Genomic DNA, 22,371 nt, shown 5'->3' with positions numbered 1-22,371 from the left:
TAGCTTCTTTGCATTTAATGCCATTTCCGGTGAAGTATTTAAATCCTAATTTTCAGCTTTAAGTGCTGAAATGATCTTTTTGCCTCTTTTTATTGAGTAACTGAACTTCAGAGTCTGCTCTATTAAGCACATATGTTCTAATGTGCACAATCCAGGCTTCTAGTTATTGCATAGTTATATACAGTAAAAGACACATATCTGGGCACTCCTACAATTACAAAATGCATACCATCACTATTTTTATCAGCAGCCATAATTATGGCAGGAGATTTAAAGACAATATATTGGAATACTTATAGAACCAAAGGTTATAAATGTGCTCCTCTACAATGTTAACTGTTCAAGAAAATAATTCCTATTATTTAATCATTTTTAAAATTGTGTATTGTGACCTCAATCTCAATACAAGGTGTAGCAAGCTCTGATTAACCGGAGCTTTAGAAAAAATTAATTAGGGGCCCTTTTACTAAGCTGCGTGTCTATGTGCACCCAACGCACGCCAAAATGGAGTTACCACCTGACTACCATGTGGCTCTTGAGGTAATTTTATTTTTTGTGCGCATCCGCTAAGCGCATCTGAAAAATATTTTTTATTTTCGGGCACGCATAACAGATGCATGCCAAGTGGCATTTGGTGCACGTAGGTCATTACCGTCTGGTCATCGTGTGAGTCTTTACCACTAGGTCAATGACTGGAGGTAAGGTCTCAGATCCAAAATGGACGTGCGGCAATTTTCATTTTACCACATGTCCATTTTCAGCAAAAATTTTAAAAGGGCCTTTTTTACAGGTGCGCTAAAAAATGGATCGGCGCGTGCCCAAAACTTGTGCCTAAACTACCGCAAGCCATTTTTCAGTGTGCCTTTGTAAAAGGACTCCTTAATGACAGATCTCCTTTTATGTTGTACAAGTTCCTTCTCTTCTGAGAGCACACCATCTACAAAAGGCAGCATCCACCCACTATGAACACCATATACTAAAGCCAGGCCTATAGTAATCTGTACAGTTTTACCTTTCGAATGAAGACTGTCTGCCCAGCCCACAAACACTGTTAACAACAGCAAACGAATTCCAGTGATGGCTCCTCGACTCATGCTACTCAGCAGCTGCGAAGAAGTCTTCAGGTTTTCCCAATGAATGAAGTTGAAGGAACTAAATGCTGCTCGTTAAGAACCAGGCTTATACATCCATATGAAATGAGGCCTAAAAAAATCCCTTACTACACAATTTTACCTTATATTCACAACAATGAGGACATTCACCCTAGAAGGATTCTTCAGTGTTAAGTAAAAGACTGATCATCCTCCCAGCTGCATTCCAGGCACAGTCATTTTCTTCATCATGTGCCTTTATATTTCTATCATATTGTCTTATCATATAAATCTGCAGTGAAAACAAAGCTTCAGGTTACACAGTGTTCTGACCTGTAGCCACAGGAATATTTTTATTAACCATTTTGGAACTTGAATAAATCAGAGCCCTTATGTTTTACTTCCAGCTCAAAGCTGGGGCTAAGGTGTTTTCTAATACATGCTTCACTAAGCAAGGTTGGCTGGCATAGTCATTACTGCCTTGGATTTTAGATTTTATGACTTACGACTTGTGGTTTCCAGGTTTGAGCTCCAGGTGATAGTCATATTCAGATACACCTTCCAGATCTCTTCCCAGGAGGAGTGGGACTAAGGTGTGATCTTATCTGATGACCTTAAGGAGTCCAAGCAGGTAGAAAACGTGACAGCAAAAGCCAGAAGGATGCTTGGCCAGCAGAAAAAAGGTGAAAATGTCTCAAATGAGACTTCATTTAGAGGACTGTGTACAATTCTGGAGACCATACTTTCAAAAAGCTATAAACAGGATGGAGTTGGTCCATAGGACATCTACTAAAATGGCAGTAGTCTTCATCATAAAGCATATGGGGACAGATTTAAAGATCTCAATATGTATACTTTGGAAGAAAGGCAGGAGAGGGGAAATATGATAGACATTTAAATATCTCGGTTGCATAAATTCACAGCAGGCAAGTCTCTTTTAGTAGAAAGAAAGCTCTGAGATGACAGGGCATAAGATGAAGGTGAAAGGGGATAGACTTAGAAGTAGTATAAAATATATATTTCTTTATAGAAGAGGGGTACTGGATATGTGGAATGGCCTACCAGTGGAGATGAGGACTGTATCTGAATTCAAAAAAACAGAGAGCAAGCACAGAGGATCCTTAAGGGAAAGAAAAGAATTGTAGAGCTTATTAGTTGGTATGGATGGGCAGACTGGATAGACTGTAGGGTCTTTATCTGAAATCATTTTCTCTGTTTCTAAATTATATTTAATAGTTGCATGCATACTATGAATAAATACAAACTTCACATGTGAAGGAAGGAAAAAGATTTTGCTAAACCTCCATCAGCAGATTGGGTGACACCACAATGCTGGTGGCTGAGATGTACCCATGAATGTGTAGTGACAAACCGGTTAGTGTTGTTTTGCTCCATGGTCAGCAATTTTCTGAAATTCAGGGGAAAGGTGATTCAGGTTTGAACAAGTTGCAGTTAGCCACTGCAGATTCCGGCTTCTGAAAACTTTTAAAATAAATGCATTCTTAGGAAATATTTTGAACCATATTGAGAACATTTACCTAGAATGTTTCTGTGTTTTAAATAGCACAAGGAGCTCACATTCCTATACCATCTGTAATGAAAATCTTTTTCTAGGGGACAGTGTTTATTTATTTAGAGCAAAGGGCCCTGTGAGCTGATACTTCCATATGCCTGCACTTCAAGTTGGATATCTCAAACTGATGTAAATACCCTTGTGTGACATTTGTGAAAGGGATTTAAATATTCACAGTGCAAAGAGCAGGAAACACTACAGTAAACTGGCATAGCCATAGGGGCCTTGGGGACCTGCCCCCCCCTACTTTGGGCTCGAGCCCCCTCCAGAACTGTAGCACCCTTTAAATACCAGGACCTCTCACAAATGCTCTGTTCGTGCAAGAACTGAGCATGCTTGGGGAGTCCTGGAGTTGGTGGCTGGAGGCATTCCACTGACTTCTGCACTAAAGAAGCAAGCAAGGGAGGGAGCAGCTCAGGAACTGTATATCTTTGAGTGCCAGGGCCTCAGCATTCTCACCAACAAAGGTATGTTTAGCATGCGTCGGGGGGGATGGAGAGAGAGGAGAAGGGAGGAATGTGTTGACCCTACCTAGTCTAACCCAAAATTGGAGGACTGGCTACAGCCCTGGTACAGATCTAGTGCCAGGAACACATGAAGCAAAGTGCTAGCATCTGCATTTTGAAATGCACAAGACAAGACTAAGACAAGATTATATCTCAGAACTTGGAGTCAACAGTGGCACTTTCCTCCATGTATTCACCCTGCCATACATAGAGCAAATCTGTTAAAATGAAAGATAATAGACTACTGTAAATAAAGGACCCTTTTACTAAGCTGTGCTATTAAATGGGCTTAGTGTGTCTTTAGGAGGAGTAGCCTAGTGGTTAGTGCAGTGGACTTTGATCCTGGGGAACTGGGTTTGATTCCCACTGCAGCTTCTTGTGACTGTGGGCAAGTCACTTAACCCTCCATTGCCCCAGGTACAAAATAAGTACCTGTATATATGTAAACCACTTTCAATGTAGTTGCAAAATACCACAGAAAGGCAGTATATCAAGTCCCATTTCCTTTTCCCTTTATGCAGGCCTTCCTCACTATTAAGCCCATTTCTAGTGCGTCATCAAAAAGGGCTTTTTTCGAATTGTTGAATTTCTGGCCATGTGCTAAAGTTACCTTTAGTAAGTGACCATTAAAAAAAAATTAACATGGGAGCACTTACTGCCTCCTATTGAGCAGGTACTAAGGACTCCCATGTTATGAATATGCTACCTGGTTAACATGGTGTTAATATCAGCTCACTAGCTGATTAGTGCATCCAAACCCATTCTCCAGCCCCTGATATGCCCCTCCCAAAAAAAATAAGAAAAAATAAATACCATGTGCTAAGTGCAGATGGCAAAACTAATGCAAAATGCTTTAACGCATCTTGTTTTAAGCCATTTTTCCTGCATTAGGCATGCTTTAGCGTCTAACGCAGCATAGCAAAAGGGCCCCTGTATTAATTAAAATTTTAAAAATTCTTAATTTTCCTGCTAGCTATAAAGCTTGTTACTTTATCACACATCAAGGATAATTTTCAGAGCCGTTTACCTGGTTAAAATGGGCTGGCAGAAAAGCAGTGTTGCTCACACGTAACAGATGTTTTCTGTAGACAGCACAATTGATAAGCTACACATGTGGGTGATACGATCAGACAGCACCAGGATGGAACTGCTCTCCCAGATCTCAAAACATGGTGTAAAATTCTGAGCATCAACAGCCTTTTCCTGTGCACACCATTCTCTTCAGTTCCTCAGTTAATTCCAAAGCTCAATAGAATCAGGCAACTTTCAGGGAGGTGGGAGGGTGTGTGTCTTGTGGTCTGTCTATGGAAAACAGCTGTTACAGGTAAGTATTGACAAGCAGGACTAATTCAAGCAGACAAGTGGTGTCTCTCAAATTTAGGACTGCTTGGTCCTTTTCTATCATTGTTATTTATTTATTTATAAGTTTTAAACATATACTACAAGTAGACCACTTGCATATGAAACACAGTGAAAGCTTCTTACAAATTAGAGAACCAAGCAAAATCTACAACAAAGAAAATGTTCCACTCAATGTGGAAACTCAAACGTGTGAAACCTTTTTTCCCAAGGGAAGTATTCCGCAACCTGGTACAATCCATGGTACTAAGCCATCGAGATTATTGCAACGGAATCTATGTGGGATGCAAAGAACAACATAGATCTTACACCGATTCAAATATGTCTGGATAAAGTGGCAGACTGGTTGACAACATATCAGTTGGTATTGAACCCGGATAAGACTATAACATCTTAGATAGTAGGGCAAGGCACATGTCCTTCTGTGGTGCCTATGCTATTTGGTCAGAATATCCCAACAGTTAAGTCCTTTAGATATCTTGGGGTCATTATTGATTCCGCATTGACTTTTGAGGAACAAGTACCCGATGTAGTGAAAAAATCTTTCTTCCATCTGAGGTGGCTTTGGTCAGTTAGAAATTCAGGACGTAAGGACTCTCTCAAAACACTGACATCTGCGTATATTACTTCACGTTTAGATTACTGTAATATTGTATATGCCGAGATTACTCAAGCCAACTTAAAGCGATTACAAAGAATTCAAAACACAGCAGCGCGTATGATCTGCAGGGCCAAAAGGGATGACAGAGTAACACCTTCACTGCATTGTCTGCATTGGCTCCCGGTCAAAGAGTTAAGTTTAAAGCTCTTGTTCTGACTCACAAGGCGTTTTACACATTAAACCCTAGTTACTTGTCAAATTTAACAATTCCTTACACCGCTATGCGAACTCTTAGATCCCTAACAAATAATAGTCTAGTTATTCCCCCTCTTGCCAAGGCTAGATGGGAATCTATATGGAGATCGGCTTTTTTCTATTTGTCCCCTTCCCTTTGGAATGGCCTTCCAAAGGAGATCAGATTAGAGAAATCCTACATCCATTTCCGAAAACTTTTGAAAACCTTCTTTTTTACAAGCTATGTAGAACAGAATTTAGCATAAGAGATAAGGTAAAAAAAAAAAAAGGGTAGCTTAACTGTATATTGGATTTTTAATTTGCATTGGTTAATTCTGATTTGCTGTGCTTTCCTGTCATGAATGGAATTCCTTTGTTTGTTTATTTGTATACATTAGTTGTTTTTATACATATGTAAACCGTTCTGTTTTGCAGTTGCAATAAGATACGGTATATAAATCAACATAAATAAATAAATAAAAACAAATCAAAGAAACTCCAAACTGCTCAAAACACAGCAGCTAGGCTCATATTTGGCAAAACGAGATTCGACAGCGCCAAACCCCTATGAGAAAAATTGCATTACCTTCCAATCAAAGAACGTATTGCACTCAAAATCTGCACCCTGGTACACAAAATTATCTATGGTGAAGCACCGGGATACATGACTGAACTCATAGACCTACCAACCAGAAACACTACAAGATCATCACAAACTTACCTAAATCTCCACTACCCAAGTTGCAAAGGCCTAAAATATAAAACAACCTATGCATCCAGCTTCTCCTATATAAGCACTCAACTACGGAACGCATTACCAAGTGCCGTTAAAACAACTTATGACCACTTAAACTTCCAGAAAGCACTAAAAACTAACCTGTTCATGAAGGCATACCCTAATGATCCAACCTAAATACCTGAACCCTGCAATACAACGAAACCAAAACCATACTGGAAATAACTAAACCCTTCCTCCTCTTTATGATCCCCAAATGTTTTTGTCTCACATGAACTTTACCCTACTACAACTTCACTTTGTATTTTGTTCATACCAGAATTGGCGATCGCCTAATGGTATTATGTAAGCCACATTGAGCCTGCAAAAAGGTGGGAAAATGTGGGATACAAATGTAATAAATAAATAAATAATAAAGCAAACAAGATGCCTAATTATATAACAAAGGAAGAAACAATATAATAAAGAAGCTTAACAACTTCCTCAGACCACTATAAGGGAGAGGCATGGCTATATAAATATAAGGATATAATCTAGGTTTTACCTAGCCACTAAATGCTGGTTCTATATATCATGCCTAGAATTCCGCTCCTAAATCTAAGTGTATTCCATAACAATTCACGTCACTTAATTGGCTTAACAAGCCAATTAGCATTGTTAATAGTACTTAACAATCAGTACTGAGCACAATTGGCAATAATTAGAATTTGCGTGCATAACTCACTAAGCGAATGCTGTAACATACTGTGTCTAAATTCTAATCTGCACATCCAAAAAGGCACGTGGTTATGGGTAAGGAAATGGGCGTTTCATGGGCATTCCCAAATTTACATACTTTGTTATAGAATATGGCCCAGTTTGTGTAAATCTACGTGCAAGGATTTACACCTCGTTTTCATCAGTGTAAATGGATGCATGTAGTTTTAGGCACTGGGATATCAACTAAGCATACTCTATATACGGCACCTAAATCTTATAGAAAACACTTAGGCAAAAATGATTTTCACATGGATTTTCCGGGCGCCATATATAGAATCTCCCCCTAAATGTCCAAAAGCCAACTCAAGATGTTCCACTACTGGTCAACTTCTTTAAGTCCAAAAAGGATCTCAAATGGTCAGGTACAAAAAAAAAGACATATTTCAGACCAAGGTATTTTACAATACATTTGCAAGAATATGCCAGCAAAAAAGGGTCGCTCCTAACTTCTTTGTCTCTTCTCTCATAGCTTAAAATTCTTTCCACCTCTCCAGGGTAGATTTTGTTACATCCAAATACAACCAAATCTGTTGACCATAAAATTGTGAACCTGAATTTCTATAATATAACCGCATTCTTGAATTTAAGTCCTGCTCAAAGACAAAGTTTACAATCAAAGTAGCTCTTTCTTAAAGGTCAGAAAAAGAACTTTCCAAAATGGCAGAGATATTAAATAATATCTCTGCCATTTTGGAAAGTCATTTACTTCCAGCTGAGACTGAGCTGGAACTTGGGATCCAGGTGGAAAATGATCTACCAAAGTCTGATCGTCCAAAGGCTGACCCACAGCTGATGTTTTTTTTTTGTTTATATAACTGGCAAATAATACACTTTGTTCAAAGAGGGAATAGCGTCCATAGGAATTTTCAACAAGAAACTTCTTAAACATATCCAGTGGGGTCACATCCAACACTTTGGGAAAATTTAAGATTCTCAAGTTCAGTTTCCTACTAAACTTTTTTAATCGTTCTGTTTTCTTATGAGTACTTTTCTGATCTTTGATCACCATAGAAACAACTTCTTTAACTTCCAGTTTACTCTGCAAAATCTGTTTGGAGCTCTCCTGCTGAACTTTTTCTAAAGATTGTGACAAAATATTCACCTTACTCACAAGAGTTGTTGTGTCCTGCACAGTCTTCTCTACCATCTCATCCATCTTCTTAATGGCCAGCCAGATTGTTTCCAGTAATATCCTCAGGAATAGCCAAAGAATCAGCCATCCCAATGCTCTCCAACTCAACCGGTACTTGACATGTGTAAATGTCAAGCTTGCCCATACCCCTCCCCTGTGAATGCTCCTCTTGCCTTTACACCCTAAGCTATTAGGTGATCTGTTATAAAATGAGGAGGTAAATGCTTGGATATGCAGTACAAGGTTCAGCCATTTCCAGGATTTAAGTAAGTCTAGTTCTCACAATCTTCTGTGGTCATGGAAATATTGATGTGGAAAGCCAAAAACACAGATTATGTTTCTACTGCTTCTCTTTAATGGATCATATCAGAAATAAATTTTTCAAGGGAGTACGTTCTCTGCAGGAATAGCCACTCACCAGCTCTATATGGTGCAAAACATGTACACTATCTTGCACAAGGTGTAAGTCTTCTCCCCAGCTCTCGCAATACAAGCTCAGAGCAGCTACATCCATACTAATGGAAGCTAATGAACGTGGGATGCACATCATCAGGATTGCTTAAGATTTTAAAAAAAAAACTTTTGCTTGTGATACCTAGAATGGTTGGGTGTCTCAAGCTTACAAAAAGATGTCCAGGTGTTCCTTGTACTGGAGACTTGCTCTTTGAAGAGAGGGTTATGTAGGCTGTGGACATGATTAAAGACCATTGCTCTATGCTGCCGCCTCTCTCAGCTGTTCAGCCCTGTACATCAGTCACTGCTGCTAGGCATACCTCAGTCAACCACTACAGGTGTGACCATTATTATCAGAAGAGATTTTACTACCAAAAAGCAACCTCAATATTTTTTATGAGATGCAGCACCTTAACTTAGACAAAGGGAAAGGGCTCAACCTAAGCAGGTGACCCCTACCCAACCGAAGTAAAAGTCTTCTTTTTTTACTGTGGCCCTCACATCCAGTCTCTTCAAGACATCCATCATGTCCTACCTGTGGGAGGTAGGGTACAGTTTTTTTTCTATCAGCTTAGAAGAAAATCACCATGGATATGTGGGTGCTGTCCATAATTCAGGATGGCTATTACTTCAGATTCACAAGCCATCCCCTGGATCTCCCTCTGACAGAAACAAAATGTCATTCAAGTCATCATGCTATGTTGCAGGAGAAGATCCACTTACTTCTCCAAGCCAGTGCCACAGAACCTGTCCTACCTCAGGGAAGGTTTTATGAGTAGAGCAGTGGCCTAGTGGTTAGAGCACTGGTCTTGCAATCCAGAGACAGCTGGTTCAAATCCCACTGCTGCTCCTTGTGATCTTGGGCAAGTCACTTAACCTACCATTGCCTCAGGTACAAACTTAAATTGTGAGCCCTCCTGGGACAGAGAAATATCCAGAGTACCTGAATGTAACTCACCTTGAACTACTACTGAAAAGGTGTGAGCAAAATATAAATAAATAAATTGTAAAAAAAGGCAGGAAATTTAAGCCTTACCAGTCTAAGGGACCTCAACTGTTACTTCCTGAAAGAGAAATTCCACATTCCATCAATTCTTATTTTACTCAACAAAGGGGACTGGATGTTGACCCTGGATCTCAGACATGCATATGCACATATTCTAATTCATCAATGCAAGAAATGCCTCTGGTTTTCTCTAATCCCCACCCTTACCTTTTCGTAACATTAAGGGGTCCTTTTACCAAGCTGCGGTAAAAAGGGCCCTGTGCTAGCGACAGGGGCCCTTTTTTGCCACACGCTGTGGTCCTTTTTACCACAGCAGGTAAAAAGGCCAAAAAAAGGCATGGCTGTGTGACAAGATTTCACTTAATGCGTGGCCATGCAAGGGGGTGCACTTAATGCCACCCATTGAGGTGGCGTTAAGGGCTCCCGCACTAACCAGAGGGAACTGGGTAGTGCTGCTGCCCAATGAATGCCAGGTTAGTGTTGAACTAGAAAATATCTAGCTATTTTCCATAGCATGGCAAATGACACATGCTGGGTCTGAACTACCACCGGTGGCCACATTTGGCTTGTGATAAGCCCCCACATTGGACTCACCGCAGCTCTGTAAAGGGCCCCTAAGTGTTGATTAGGGTTATACACATATTATTTATTTGGATTTTGCTCAAACCTTTTTCAGTAGTAGCTCAAGGTGAGTTACATTCAGGTACTCTGGATATTTCTCTGTCCCAGGAAGGCTCACAATCTAAGTTTGTACCAGAGGCAATGGAAGGTTAAGTGACTTGCCCAAGATCACAAGAAGCAGCAGCTGGATTTGAACCAGCCACCTCTGGATTGCAAGACTGGTGCTCTAACCACTAGGCCACTCCACATAGTTTTCCTTTTGTGGTTATTTGAAATAGTTAATACATAAAGGGCTAGATTCAGTAAATGGTGCTCAAAGATAAGCGCCCATTATAGAATAGCATTGCGCTGATTTTGGTGCCAGGACTTACACCTCCTGAAACCAGGTGTAATTCTCACTGCCCAATTTGAATGCACATCCCCAGTATTCTATAACACTGTGTGCAAAATTTAGAAGCGCTTCTGACCATCCAATGGCCATATCCCTTTTTGGGTTGTGTGCTATGGGATATGGGTGCCTATTGTTAGAGAAAAGCGAGTAGCAAGATGTGCGCATATTATACAGGTACTATTGGCACTAATTGGCTCGTTAGCCAATTTAATTGGCTGCACATCTCGGATCGGCACCCAATTTTGGGCACCATATATAGAATCCAGGGACACTGTCTAGATATCAGAATTTCACTTCTCCGGAGAAGACTACTTTGAGCAATACAGAGACACTTAGGCATAGAGCCACGAGAAACCTCCAAGGACTGTCCATCTTTCTATAGAAAATTACTTAACCAAGATTCAAAATTCTCTAATACCTTAGTCCTTAGTAGCTTTCTAAACTTATTTCACCCTATTCATTCTCACTTTCCCTTCCTTTATAAGTTTTCCTTAGCAAACGTATTTTTTACTTTTAATTGTAAAAATTATTTTGCATCATTTAAAAAATATATTTGTATGAAACATGCTCTTTATAAAAGGTTGTTTTATATATAAAGCAGGAGAATGCAAACACAATGTTAACAGTTGCTCCAGCATATTGCTTTCTTTTTACATTACTTTTCAGTGACTTTATTCATTCACACTTTTCACATCTTTTCAATGTTTTCCCACTAAGAAGTTTGGGGAAATAGCAGAAATGTACAGAACATTCACATTGCCTCTATGCTGCAAGAGAGTTTGCTGCTTGCATTCCTACTGTCTGGGGTGGTATCTACAGTCTTAATCCTCTCTTGATCCAGATACAAAACCTTAGAGGTTCTTTTACTAAGCTGTGGGAGCATTTTTAGCTCACAGTAGAAATCAGCTGGTGGTAAACTCTGAGATGCCTATTATATTCCTATGGGTGTCTTGGCTAAAAACACTACTGTGACTTAATAAAAGACCCCCATAGATTGTGAGCCCACTAGGGAGAGAGAAAGTACCTGCATATAATGTGCTGCATACATCTAGTAGCGTTATAGAAATGATGATTAATAGTAGTAGTTGTCTTGCAGTTGCAATTGTATGGGACAAGCAGGTTCCCTGGATATTCCACAGAACCTGCTTTCCTTGCATGACTGAAACCATGAAAATGTTGCACCACCCCCAACAGTAAGAAAGTGGGAGGCAGACTCCCATGCAGCTTAGAAGTAGTATAGCAGAACATGGTAAATAAACCTATTCACATCAAGAAACCTCTTGTTGATCAACTTTGCAACAGTCGTAAAGAGGAATGGCTTAGCTAGTAATCTTCCTGTTCTCCCCATTCAACAGCTGGTTCATCGTCCATTCGCAAAATGAGATAGGAAAGAAGTTGAAAAAGATTCTGCCACAGTAACAAGGCAACATAAAAAGAGAGGTTGCTTACATCTTTCTCACAGCGATCACCAGCAAAGCTGACATCACAGATACACAGGAATCTGTTGGGTAGGTTCTGACACAGGCCTCCATTCAGACAGGGGTCAGACTGACACTCATCAATATCAACTTCACACCTGAAAAGCATGAAACACCAAGCACAATAATGTTATTAATGAAACTGTAGATATGTCACAAATTTAGGACATCCTTTGATTCCTGAAAGAGTCTCCATTCTCCAGAAAAATTGCAGCACGACTAGAGTGCCCTATCATTCTACATTGCATGAGTTGAGATATGATGCATATTGCTTAAGTGGGAAATGCTATGACTCATTCCCTGAAGGGTTTTTAGTGCTTGTTTGAATACATTTAGGTACCTGTTTGCTAAAGTGTGATACAGTTTTGCACTTACTATTCATTAAAAGCAAACATTTATAGAGCAAGCTCCAACTCTGCAAATTGCAGGCAACTAAATGTAGGCGCTCCTTTAGAGAATTACCCTTTGAGTGCATGCCTGCTAATTGTGCATCAATGTTAATTGTCAATACACTTACCCTGGATTCTATATAGGTCACGCAAAGTTGAGTATGCAAATTTTGGCACAGATAGGCAGACACAGAAGCGGAGTCTCGGTGGAGCATGAGTGGGACTCACATACACGTAAGTTACTACTACTAAACATTTCTAGAGTGCTACTAGGGTTACGCAGCGCTGTACAAGTTAACAAAGAAGGATGGTCCCTGCTCAAAGGATCTTACAATCTAAAAGAACGAAATATCAAGTTGGGGCAGTCTAGATTTCCTGAGTAGAGGTGTAGTGGTTAGGTGCCGAAGGCGACATTGAAGAGGTGGAATACTATAATACTATAAGAGGTGTAGAATACTATAAGTTGCATGCGTATCTCTGACATTTACACCAGCTCTATGGCTTGCGCCTACATTATTGATATGTATTCGCCTGTTACATTAATATTCTATAAAGAAAAGCAAGCGCCTACTTTCCATTATAGAATAGGCATCGTATAGCTGCCCTCTAACCCCCAAATTCTATAAATGGTGCCGATAATTGATTGCTAATAATTATCGGCACTAATTGAAATTTACATGTGCATTTTTAGCTGCGGAGACCATAAGTAAATTTTACATGTTGCTCACTCTGCCTGACATCACACAACTCCCCCCCTGAACCAGGGAGACGCCCACTAATATATCTGTCCTCAAAAAACTCCTCCTCTTTCTTCACAGCCCCAGTTGCTATGCAGAAGAGAAATTGATATAGTTACTGTCAGCCTGCTCTGGTCTCATACATATGACATCATCAAGAACTGACAGGAAATCACATAGATTAAAATGCCAGTCTGCTTAAAGTAAACAAATCAAACTCAATCCATAGATGGGAGTTGTATAAGTTATATGCATTAAGTGTGAATCCTGTCCATAGCCACGCCCCACGCAGACTCTGCCTATGTGTATGCCTTCCTGTAAATATGTGCTAAAATATTGTTTATCATTTATTAGTTTTACTGTTCTGTCTCTCTTGCAAGGCAAACCAGAACAATTTACAATGACTAAGGGCCCTGTTTACTAAGGTGCGCTAGCGTTTTTAGCACATGCACAAAATTAGCGTGCTCTGTTTAGGCGCCCATAGGAATATTGTGGGTGCCTACACAGCGCGCTAATGGTTAGCGTGTGCTAAAAGCACTAACGCGCCTTTAGCGCGGCTTAGTAAACAGGGCCCTTAGTATCATACATAATACCTAAAGGAAGTCCATAAAATGATAAGAAAGTAAAGACAAGCAGCATATTCAAATTAAAGAGAACATACAATTCTAAAATAAAAATTACATCAGTAATGTCTATAAAACATAAATCAACATTTTTACATTACAGGTTGTCTGTCAGGTCTGACATTTTGCTGAACATTGCATCATAGGGAGTCAAGTGTGTTTTTAGCATAGCACGGATGATTTTTCCACAAATTGTATAGATTGTGGGAGTGAATTCCATAGAGCCGGAGAGAGAAAGTTAAAGGCCGAAGTGTGCATAGATTCTCATCTGGAATTTGAGCATTATACAAGTAGGTGCACACATATGTGCCATTTTTCTAAATATTTAGATTTATGTGTGTAATTGACAAATAACTTTTAGCACCCACTTTATAGAATTAACCCCAAAATGTTAATAAATTCCTTCCCTTTCTCTCAGATCCTTCCTTATCATTTTCCCATATGATAGCCTGTTCTGTATTTTTTGCCTTCTTACTAAGCATAGCAATCTCTTGAAGGGATTCAAGAACCATTACTGGGGAATAAGACGAGCTACCATTTGAAATGATCACACCAGTGTATCAAAGGCAGAAGTGTAGCGAAGGAGAAAATCTGTAAAGAGTGATAACTCGTATAATGTAATATCTTCCCTGCTGATCATTATATCAATCACACACAGTTCCATGCAAACACTGGAAGAAAGTCAGAGGTACTGATAGAAGGAAGCAGGTTTATTAAGATGCAAATGGCATAGTACACAAGTCAAAATGGTAGATAGTGTGTTTAAAGTGGGTAATTTAATAAAGGTGTGTATAAAGTGAGGCCTTTTATAAAACTGGGTAGATAGTTGATAGTTACATGTTTTAAAAGTACACATGTATCAAGATATAGAGGATTGAAAGGACTGTTCAGTCAAAAATAATAACTCTTCTTCATCACTAGCAAATGTACTTCAAATAACAAATCATGAACAACAGAGTGTGATATAAATGGGTGGGGGGGGGGGGGGGGGGGGGGGGAAGCCTCAGAACCTCACCTTCACCCTCTTTTATGCAGTAATAAGCGATGGGATTTTTAAAGTAATTGCATCACTGGCATAAAAAAAAAACCCACCCCAAATGAATCACTAAAACTCTGTGCAGTATAAATCCACTGGGTTACCCCTTTCCAATTGTGACTGCTCCAAATAAGAAAAAAAGTTTATCTTAAACAAGGCATGCTGTAAATGTTTAGTTGTTGACCCCATCGATTGTGGCCAAAGTTTCTCTCGTGGCTGTTTCAAGGTGTCACGGATTAAATTAGCTTTTCCACACTGTCTTTTCCAAAACGTCACTGGATTCCCAAAGATCGCATGTGTAGGCATTTCTGGGGGTGCAGGTTGGGTAGAATGGAAGTGGAATCCCTAAGTACTTGCATATACTATTAAATATATGTACATAGAATAGCTGAATACGTTTTCAACTTTTTAATGGAGCAGGTGGAAATTTGCACATGGGTGTCTGAATGCTCAGGTTCACAGGCATCTATGTTGCCTTTAAGAAATACTATAGCCACAAAAAGCACCTTTTTGACTTTCCACATAGGCATCATCTTATACAATTGCCCCCCCCCCCCCCCCCGCCCATACACACAACTATGTCTTTATGAAATTGTTAGCAAAACTTATATCAATGAGCTGAGAAATTATGCAAATCAGCTGAGCAGTGATTCAGCATTAGCAAAATTATTACTAAGCCATGCTAGCGAACGCTAACCATTTAGATACCCATAATATTCCTATGGGCGCCTACACAGTTAGCTCGCACTAATTTTTACCCCACACTAAAAACACTAGCGCACCTTAACAGGGCCCAAATAATTCCACAAAAGCAAAATTTAAAAAAAAACCCTAAAAGATGAATAATCTTGTGTTTTGAAGTACTATATCTCACCATTCTCCAGTAAATCCTGCTAGGCAATTGCATTTTAATTCATTTCTGTTTTCGGTACAGTTGCCATAGTTGTAGCAAGTGATATTTCTCTTTTCGTTTCCACAAACCGTAGATGGCAATCTGCTGTATCTAGATGAATGACAGTAACACCACGAGAAATATTGTAAACTCACATTCAGGTGAACACCTGTCTGTTTTCTGTTACATTTAATTTAAGCAATGATCTAAAACCATAATGAAGAAGTGCCTAGGGTGTATTTGCTGGTTTATAAGCTTTCCCCAACTTTACTCCACGATAAGCTCGAAGGGATGCAGATGTGTTACTTTAATCTTTCATTAATTAGGATTACAGGTGTCAAAATAAGAGTTTGAAATAACACTTTGTACAAGTAATAACTCAATATAATACACTTAGATCCTGATAAGAATAATCATTTTAAAAAGTTGAACTCCAAAACTGAGGCAACGTTCCTAAATTTGTCTCCTATTTTCAGTCAGATTCAAGAACCATAGTGTTCAGCTGAAATTTCACCTAAATACAGGAGCCTAAATGTAAAGCTCTTTAATTTAAGCCTGCCAATTATGCCTATACCCTAGAGCCAAATTTTGATGCTTAGTACTGAAAATCAGTGCTAAGCTCTTAATTTACTTGCTCCCCTCCCCCCCCAAATCTACCCCCTTTGCATCCTATTTTTAGGTTTTTTAATTTAGGAGCCTAATGAAACTAGGAGCAATTTAAGAGTTTAATGCAGACTTTAGATAGAGCATGGAGAGAGGAATTAAGATGCCAGGGAAAGAGGAAAATTCCCACATATTTTTACAATAAATTCTGCCAAACATAGGGGGCCCTTTTACTAAAGGATTGGCGTGTGGCAACAGACTTGCCACGTGCCAATCCTAAACTACCGCCTGACTACTGCACAAGCCTGCAGTAGTTCCCACCCCCAGCATGTGCCTTTTTCAGTGCTACAAAAATATTTTCTACTTTTGTAGCGCCGATGCTTACCAAGTGGTAAACGGGTAGCATAGTGCCAGTGCCGTAGCAAGGGTGCCTGACACCTGGGGCGGGTTGCCGCTGTGCACCCCCCCCCCCGAAACGCACCCTACCTTTCAGCGGGGGGCAGGCGGGAGGGCCGATCCGCCCCCAGTGCACGTCACTGGGAGCTGCATCGGCTCTGCTGCTTCCCTGCTTTCTCTGCCCCGGAACAGGAAGTAACCTGTTCCGGGCAGAAAGAACAGGGAACCAGCGAGCCGACACCCCCCCAGCGCGTGCACCCGGGGCAGACCGCCCCCCCTTCCTACGCCACTGCTGCCCGGTTACAGCCAGGTTAACATGGGAGACGTTACTGCTACCTCAAAGGGTAGTGGTAAGTGCTCCCCCTCCAAAATGGCCATGCGGCAAGTGGTTCACTTACCACACAGCCATTTCTTTTCCCCCAAAATGGCAAGCCTTTACCCTCATCAGGTGTCAAAGCATGTGCTGATACTAGTACAGTCCCCTTTTTACTGCAGCTTAGTAAAAGGACCCTTTGGATGTTTCCCCACATCCACTGGGAGCAGTGATTTTAAATACCAATGTCTACATACACTCCACATGGACGTGGGAGCAGCGTTTTAATATCACTTTCTTCATGTACACCCTGATCCTGCAGCACAAGTTTTCCCCGATCATCCCTCCCCCCCCCCCCCCCCCGACAGAAATCCCCTCAAAATATCCAATCACCCTGACAATTCTCCTTGGTAACAAGAACCCCCCCCCCCCCCCCCCCCACACACACACACACACTTGATGGCCCCCATGTAGACCCCCCAATCCCCCTACCCTGGTCACTCTTGCTGTACCACATCCGTTGTTCGCATGAGGCAGCAGCTATGAGTGGGAGGGGACTCTTAGGTTCTGTTGGCCAGCGGTAGGTGTGAATGATGACCTCTTGAACTGCAGCCTGTGATGGTCCTTAACTAGTCACTTCTAGTTTCAGCTTTCCTATTTAATTTTTGAAACTCCTTTTTTAATCTTTATTATTAGCTCGTGAACCAATGTACTGTTCCTTTATGAAAGATGGTATAACAAATCCCTGGATAAAAGTAAATATAAATATAAAATGGGTCCCTAATATCTTTCAGTTATTACTTACTGTATTTATTTTTATAATCTATATCTGTTATCTATATACAGAATAACATTGTATCTGCAGCTTCTGTACGAGGGTGCTGTACAGGGCCCCATTCCCATCCGTTGTGTTAAGTGACTGTATTTCAGTTCCAAATAAGCTGGAGATTTTCTTGTTTGTGTTTTGTGGGTTCACTCTCATGCCGTCACACTCATCATTGCCTGTAAAATTGCTGTGTCACCACGACCTCATTTTCTTGATTCCCACCTTTTCCATCATTGGTTTTTTGCATGGCTATATTATTATCATGTATCTATCCATTGTCAGCTTAAGAAGTATTGTAAGTTGTAAAGGACAAACCAAAAAGTTTACTGTTAGTTTTAAGCTTTGAGGATTATAAAGATCCTTCTTCTGCTTTCCCCAGCACTAATACAGTCACCACATTAAACGTTAAAACGGAGAGGCTTAGACCTGCATTAGTGATCATGCCTAAGTAGAACTGATTTTCCTAAGGGTAAATACGCAAAGGTCCTTTTACTAAGCTGCGGTAAAGTGGCCTTTGTACGCCCTTTCAGAGGGTTTTCCCCCACACTAAGGCCATTTTTACTCGCAGCCAAAAAATGGTCAATTTTCCATTTTTTGCATTAACGGCCATACGCTGATGTTGCCATTAAAAAAAATTACCATGCTAGCACTTACCAAAGCCTATTTTGCAAGTGGTAAGGGTAGCGCGGGGTACAAAAGTAACAAAACAAAACAAAACAAACAATGTAGCCACGTTAATTGATTTAGCACAAAATGCTCACGCTCCACCCCAGACACGCCGCCTCCACACAGAAGTAAAAAATATTTTTTTAAGCATGCAGTTAGCACACACCAATTTTGCATTTACCGTAGTACGCGTGAGCCTGTCCTGTGATATGCCATTTTAAACTGTGGTGAGCATGTACTAGCGCTAACCGCAGCTTAGTAAAAAGACTCCACAGTTACTTGGGTAAAACAGGGGTATGAAAACTGGCCGTCCCTCCGTGGAAAACAGTATCCGTGTTGTGAAACTTCTTGGGCACCATCATCTGGACTGAAAAAGGACAAGTTCAAGGACAGAAGGATCAATCAACAATGGACAGAGAATTCATCTTCAAACCTCTTCATTTTCAATGGGACCCTCCTCAGGGAGTTTCCCTTTGAATGTTTGCTTTTGGTTTTAAGATTGCTTCTACAGAAGACAGAAAATGAAGGGAAAGGGAAATGGGACTCGATATACCGCCTTTCTGTGGTTTTTGCAACTACATTCAAAGAGGTTTACATAGCATATACAGGTACTTATTTGTAACTTGGAGCAATGGAGGGTTAAGTGATTTGCCCAGAGTCACAAGGAGCTGCAGTGGGAATTGAATCCAGATCCGCAGGATCAAAGTCCACTGCACAATAAAGAGTAGAATATTTTAACCAGTCAAAATGCTTGATCAAAAATAAAGGGGCCCTTTTATTAAGGTGCAGTAAAATTTTGCATTTACTGCATGTTTGATGTAAAAATTGATGTTTGATAAATGCAAAGCCTGTGTGCTAACTGCTGGGGTGCTTCCAGGCATGTTCCCAGTTCCCATGTAGTTCCTGTACAGAAAAGTACTGTACCAAATGGTAAGTGCAATGCGCAAACCATGCTCATTCCCCACCCAAAAAACAGTGGTTTCCCACCCCATGACAGGCAATACGCTTAGCACTTGAATTAATGAGTACAGACATACCAACTCTCTAACGATCAATGCAGCTGTACACTACCAGTTATCAGATGCTAATTCACACAGTACTTTTTAGCTTGCTCTCATTTCATTTTCATTTCATTTATTGCCATTTATATACCGACTTTATCCAGAGTGAAAGGCCCCATGGAGGGGCATAATGGAACAGAAACGCCTATCTCCATGGGCGTTAATCTCCGAGAACGGGTCCGTGAAGGGGCGGACCAAACCGTATTATCGATAAAAAATAGACGCCCATGTTTTATTCGCCAATGTGTGAGCTGGGCGTTTTTGCTTTTCAGCGATAATGGAAAAGGAAAGTGCCCAGCTCAAAAACGAATAAATCCAAGGCATTTGTTCGTGGGAGGGGCCAGGATTCGTAGTGCACTGGTCCCCCTCACATGCCAGGACACCAACCGGGCACCCTAGGGGGCACTTTTACAAAAACAATAAAAAAGGTAAAAGAGCTCCCAGGTGCATAGCACCCTTCCCTTGTGTGTTGAGCCCCCCAAATCCCCCTCAAAACCCACTGCCCACAAGTCTACACCATTACTATAGCCCTAAGGGGTGAAGAGGGGCACCTACATGTGGGTACAGTGGGTTTGGGGGGGTTGGACGACTAATAAGCATTAAGCAGCACAATTGTAACAGGTAGGGGGGATGGGCCTGGGTCCACCTGCCTGACGTCCACTGCACCCCCTAACAACTGCTCCAGGGACCTGCATACTGCTGCCTGGGAGGAGGGTATGACATTTGAGGGTGAAAATAAAAAGTTGTGAAACATCATTTTTTTGTGGTGGGAGGGGGTTAGTGACCACTGGGGGAGTCAGGGGAGGTCATCCCCGATTCCCTCTGGGGGTAATCTGGTCATTTAGGGCACTTTTTGGGGCCTTATTCGTGAAAAAACAGGGTCCAGGAAAAGTGCCCTAAATTCTAGCTACAAACGCATCCATTATCGGCGAAGGGCGCCCATCTCTGTTCGGGTGATAACCACGCCCCAGTTCCGCCTTCGACACGCCCCCGTCCACTTTGTCCGCATCCGCGACGGAGTGCAGTTGAAAGCGTCCCAAATTCGGCTTTTGATTATACCGCGTTATTCGTTTTTGTGAGATAAACGCCCATCTCCCGATTTAGGTCGGAACTTGGGCGTTTTTCTCGTTCGATTATAAGCTGGATAGTTTACTACTTTGGATCTACAACTGTTTCTTTTTTTTTTTTTTTAAATAACAAAAATTCCTATCACTGCTGAAATTTTCCAGTCTTTACACTGCTCTTTTTATCTTTTGAACACTGATGAACAAACAGCACGAGGTACCCATCAGAACTCAAATATAGGAGGTGCACTTAACATTCCACTGCCTCAGGTACAAACTCAGGAGTCCTTTTACTAGGCCATGGTAAAAAATGGTCTGCAGTAGTGCAAGCGCATCTTTTGGGCGCCTGCTGGGTCACTTTTTACTGCGTCAAAGAAAAAGGGCCTTTTTTTTAAGGGGCTGGAAAATGGACACGCACTAAAATTGAAACCAGTGCACGTCCATTTTCAGCCTAAGACCTTACCTGCCACCCACTGACCTAGCAGTGAGGGCTTTCACGCGCTATACGTGCAATCACCGTTTGGTGCACGCCAACTACTGATTAATGGCAGAAACGCACACAGTAGGAAATAAAAAATAATTTGTCGTGGTGTTATGGGCGCACGCCAAATCCGAAATTACCACTTGGAGCGTGCTAGCCTGGCAGTAGTCTCGTTGTGGCGCATGTTGCTCACATGTAGAGCCTACCACACCTTTGTGAAAGGTCCCCTCAGATTGCGAGCCCTCCAGAACAGAAAAATACTTACCATACCTGAATCTACATCACTTCAATAGCTTTCAGGCTTGTGTATACAAGAAATTAAGGGACCCTTTTACTAAGCTGTGGCAAAAAGTGACCTTACCACACCCTTGCATGGGTTTTTCCCATGTGCTACAGCCAATTATGCTGCAGACGAAAAATGGGCACTTTTTATGGGCCCTGTTTACTAAGCCGCGTTATAGGTGCGTTAACATTTTTAATGCGAGTTAACCATGTAGGCGCGTTAACTGTGAACTTGCTTACAATATCCATACAGGCGCCTACATGGTTAATGCGCGTGCTAATTGTAGGTGTGTTAAAAATGCTAACGTGCTTTAGTAAACAGGGCCCTATGTTTTTTATTAATGGCCATGTGCTAATGTTGTCGTTAGTGTGTGGCTGTTAATAATAATTACTGCCTGAGCACATGCTGCCACCCTTTCTGTAGGCAGCAAGGGCGCACTAGTGGCGTGGTACTGCTGACACAGCCCATTCACTTCGAACAGGCTGTGTCAGCAATGCAGCCTGGCTTTGTAAACGGGGTGGGGGGGGTGGGGGGTTAGTGTGCAATAATGTAGCTGCAATAACTAATTAACATAGAAACGTCCCCGACAATCCCCCTGTAAAAATAACCCCAGAAATATTTTTAAGCTCGTGGATTAGTTCACGCTATAATGGCATCTACCGCTGGACTCCATTTTAAGCTATGCTAGCAACTAATGCAGCCTAGTAAAAGGGTCCCTAAATATAAATAGATAAAAATAAACATTATCATAAGTCAGTATAAAGCACTCATAGTGGGGGAGGGGAAGGAAGCCATTTTATGTTACAATCGGCAAGCTGGATATATAATTCCCTCTATGGAACCATTTCATACGGGAACGGATGGATGATATGACTGTTGTTTGTCCTTTTATTCTGGTTCTCTATTTAATAGATATTACATTTCAGTGTCCACCACTTTGGCCAGCTGTGGTGATGGAAAGCAGTAAAGAACTTTTATAAATAAAAATAAACCATAGATTGCAAGGTGGGCGAGGTGCAGAGATGTTTCACTTATGACTGTTCTGCTGTTAGCTGATAAGC

The 22,371-nt window shown here is 41.0% G+C and overlaps 1 protein-coding gene across 1 annotated transcript in view; it reads right to left on the bottom strand.

The window, feature by feature from the left end:
• The window catches only part of CRB1 (crumbs cell polarity complex component 1), a 201,718-nt gene that overhangs the window by 21,294 nt on the left and 158,053 nt on the right, over window positions 1–22,371 (bottom strand). The window contains exons 10-11 of the mRNA XM_030206747.1: window positions 15,600–15,728; window positions 11,912–12,038 (exon numbers count right to left, since the gene is read on the bottom strand). Coding sequence (XP_030062607.1) covers window positions 11,912–12,038; window positions 15,600–15,728 — 256 coding nt within the window. The remainder of the gene's footprint in view (window positions 1–11,911; window positions 12,039–15,599; window positions 15,729–22,371) is intronic.

Source organism: Microcaecilia unicolor, chromosome 6, assembly GCF_901765095.1.
Source record: "Microcaecilia unicolor chromosome 6, aMicUni1.1, whole genome shotgun sequence".
In the NCBI taxonomy this organism is placed as follows: Eukaryota; Metazoa; Chordata; class Amphibia; order Gymnophiona; family Siphonopidae; genus Microcaecilia; species Microcaecilia unicolor.
The sequence above is the reverse complement of the archived record's forward strand: the minus strand, read 5'-3'. Positions and strand labels throughout refer to the sequence as shown.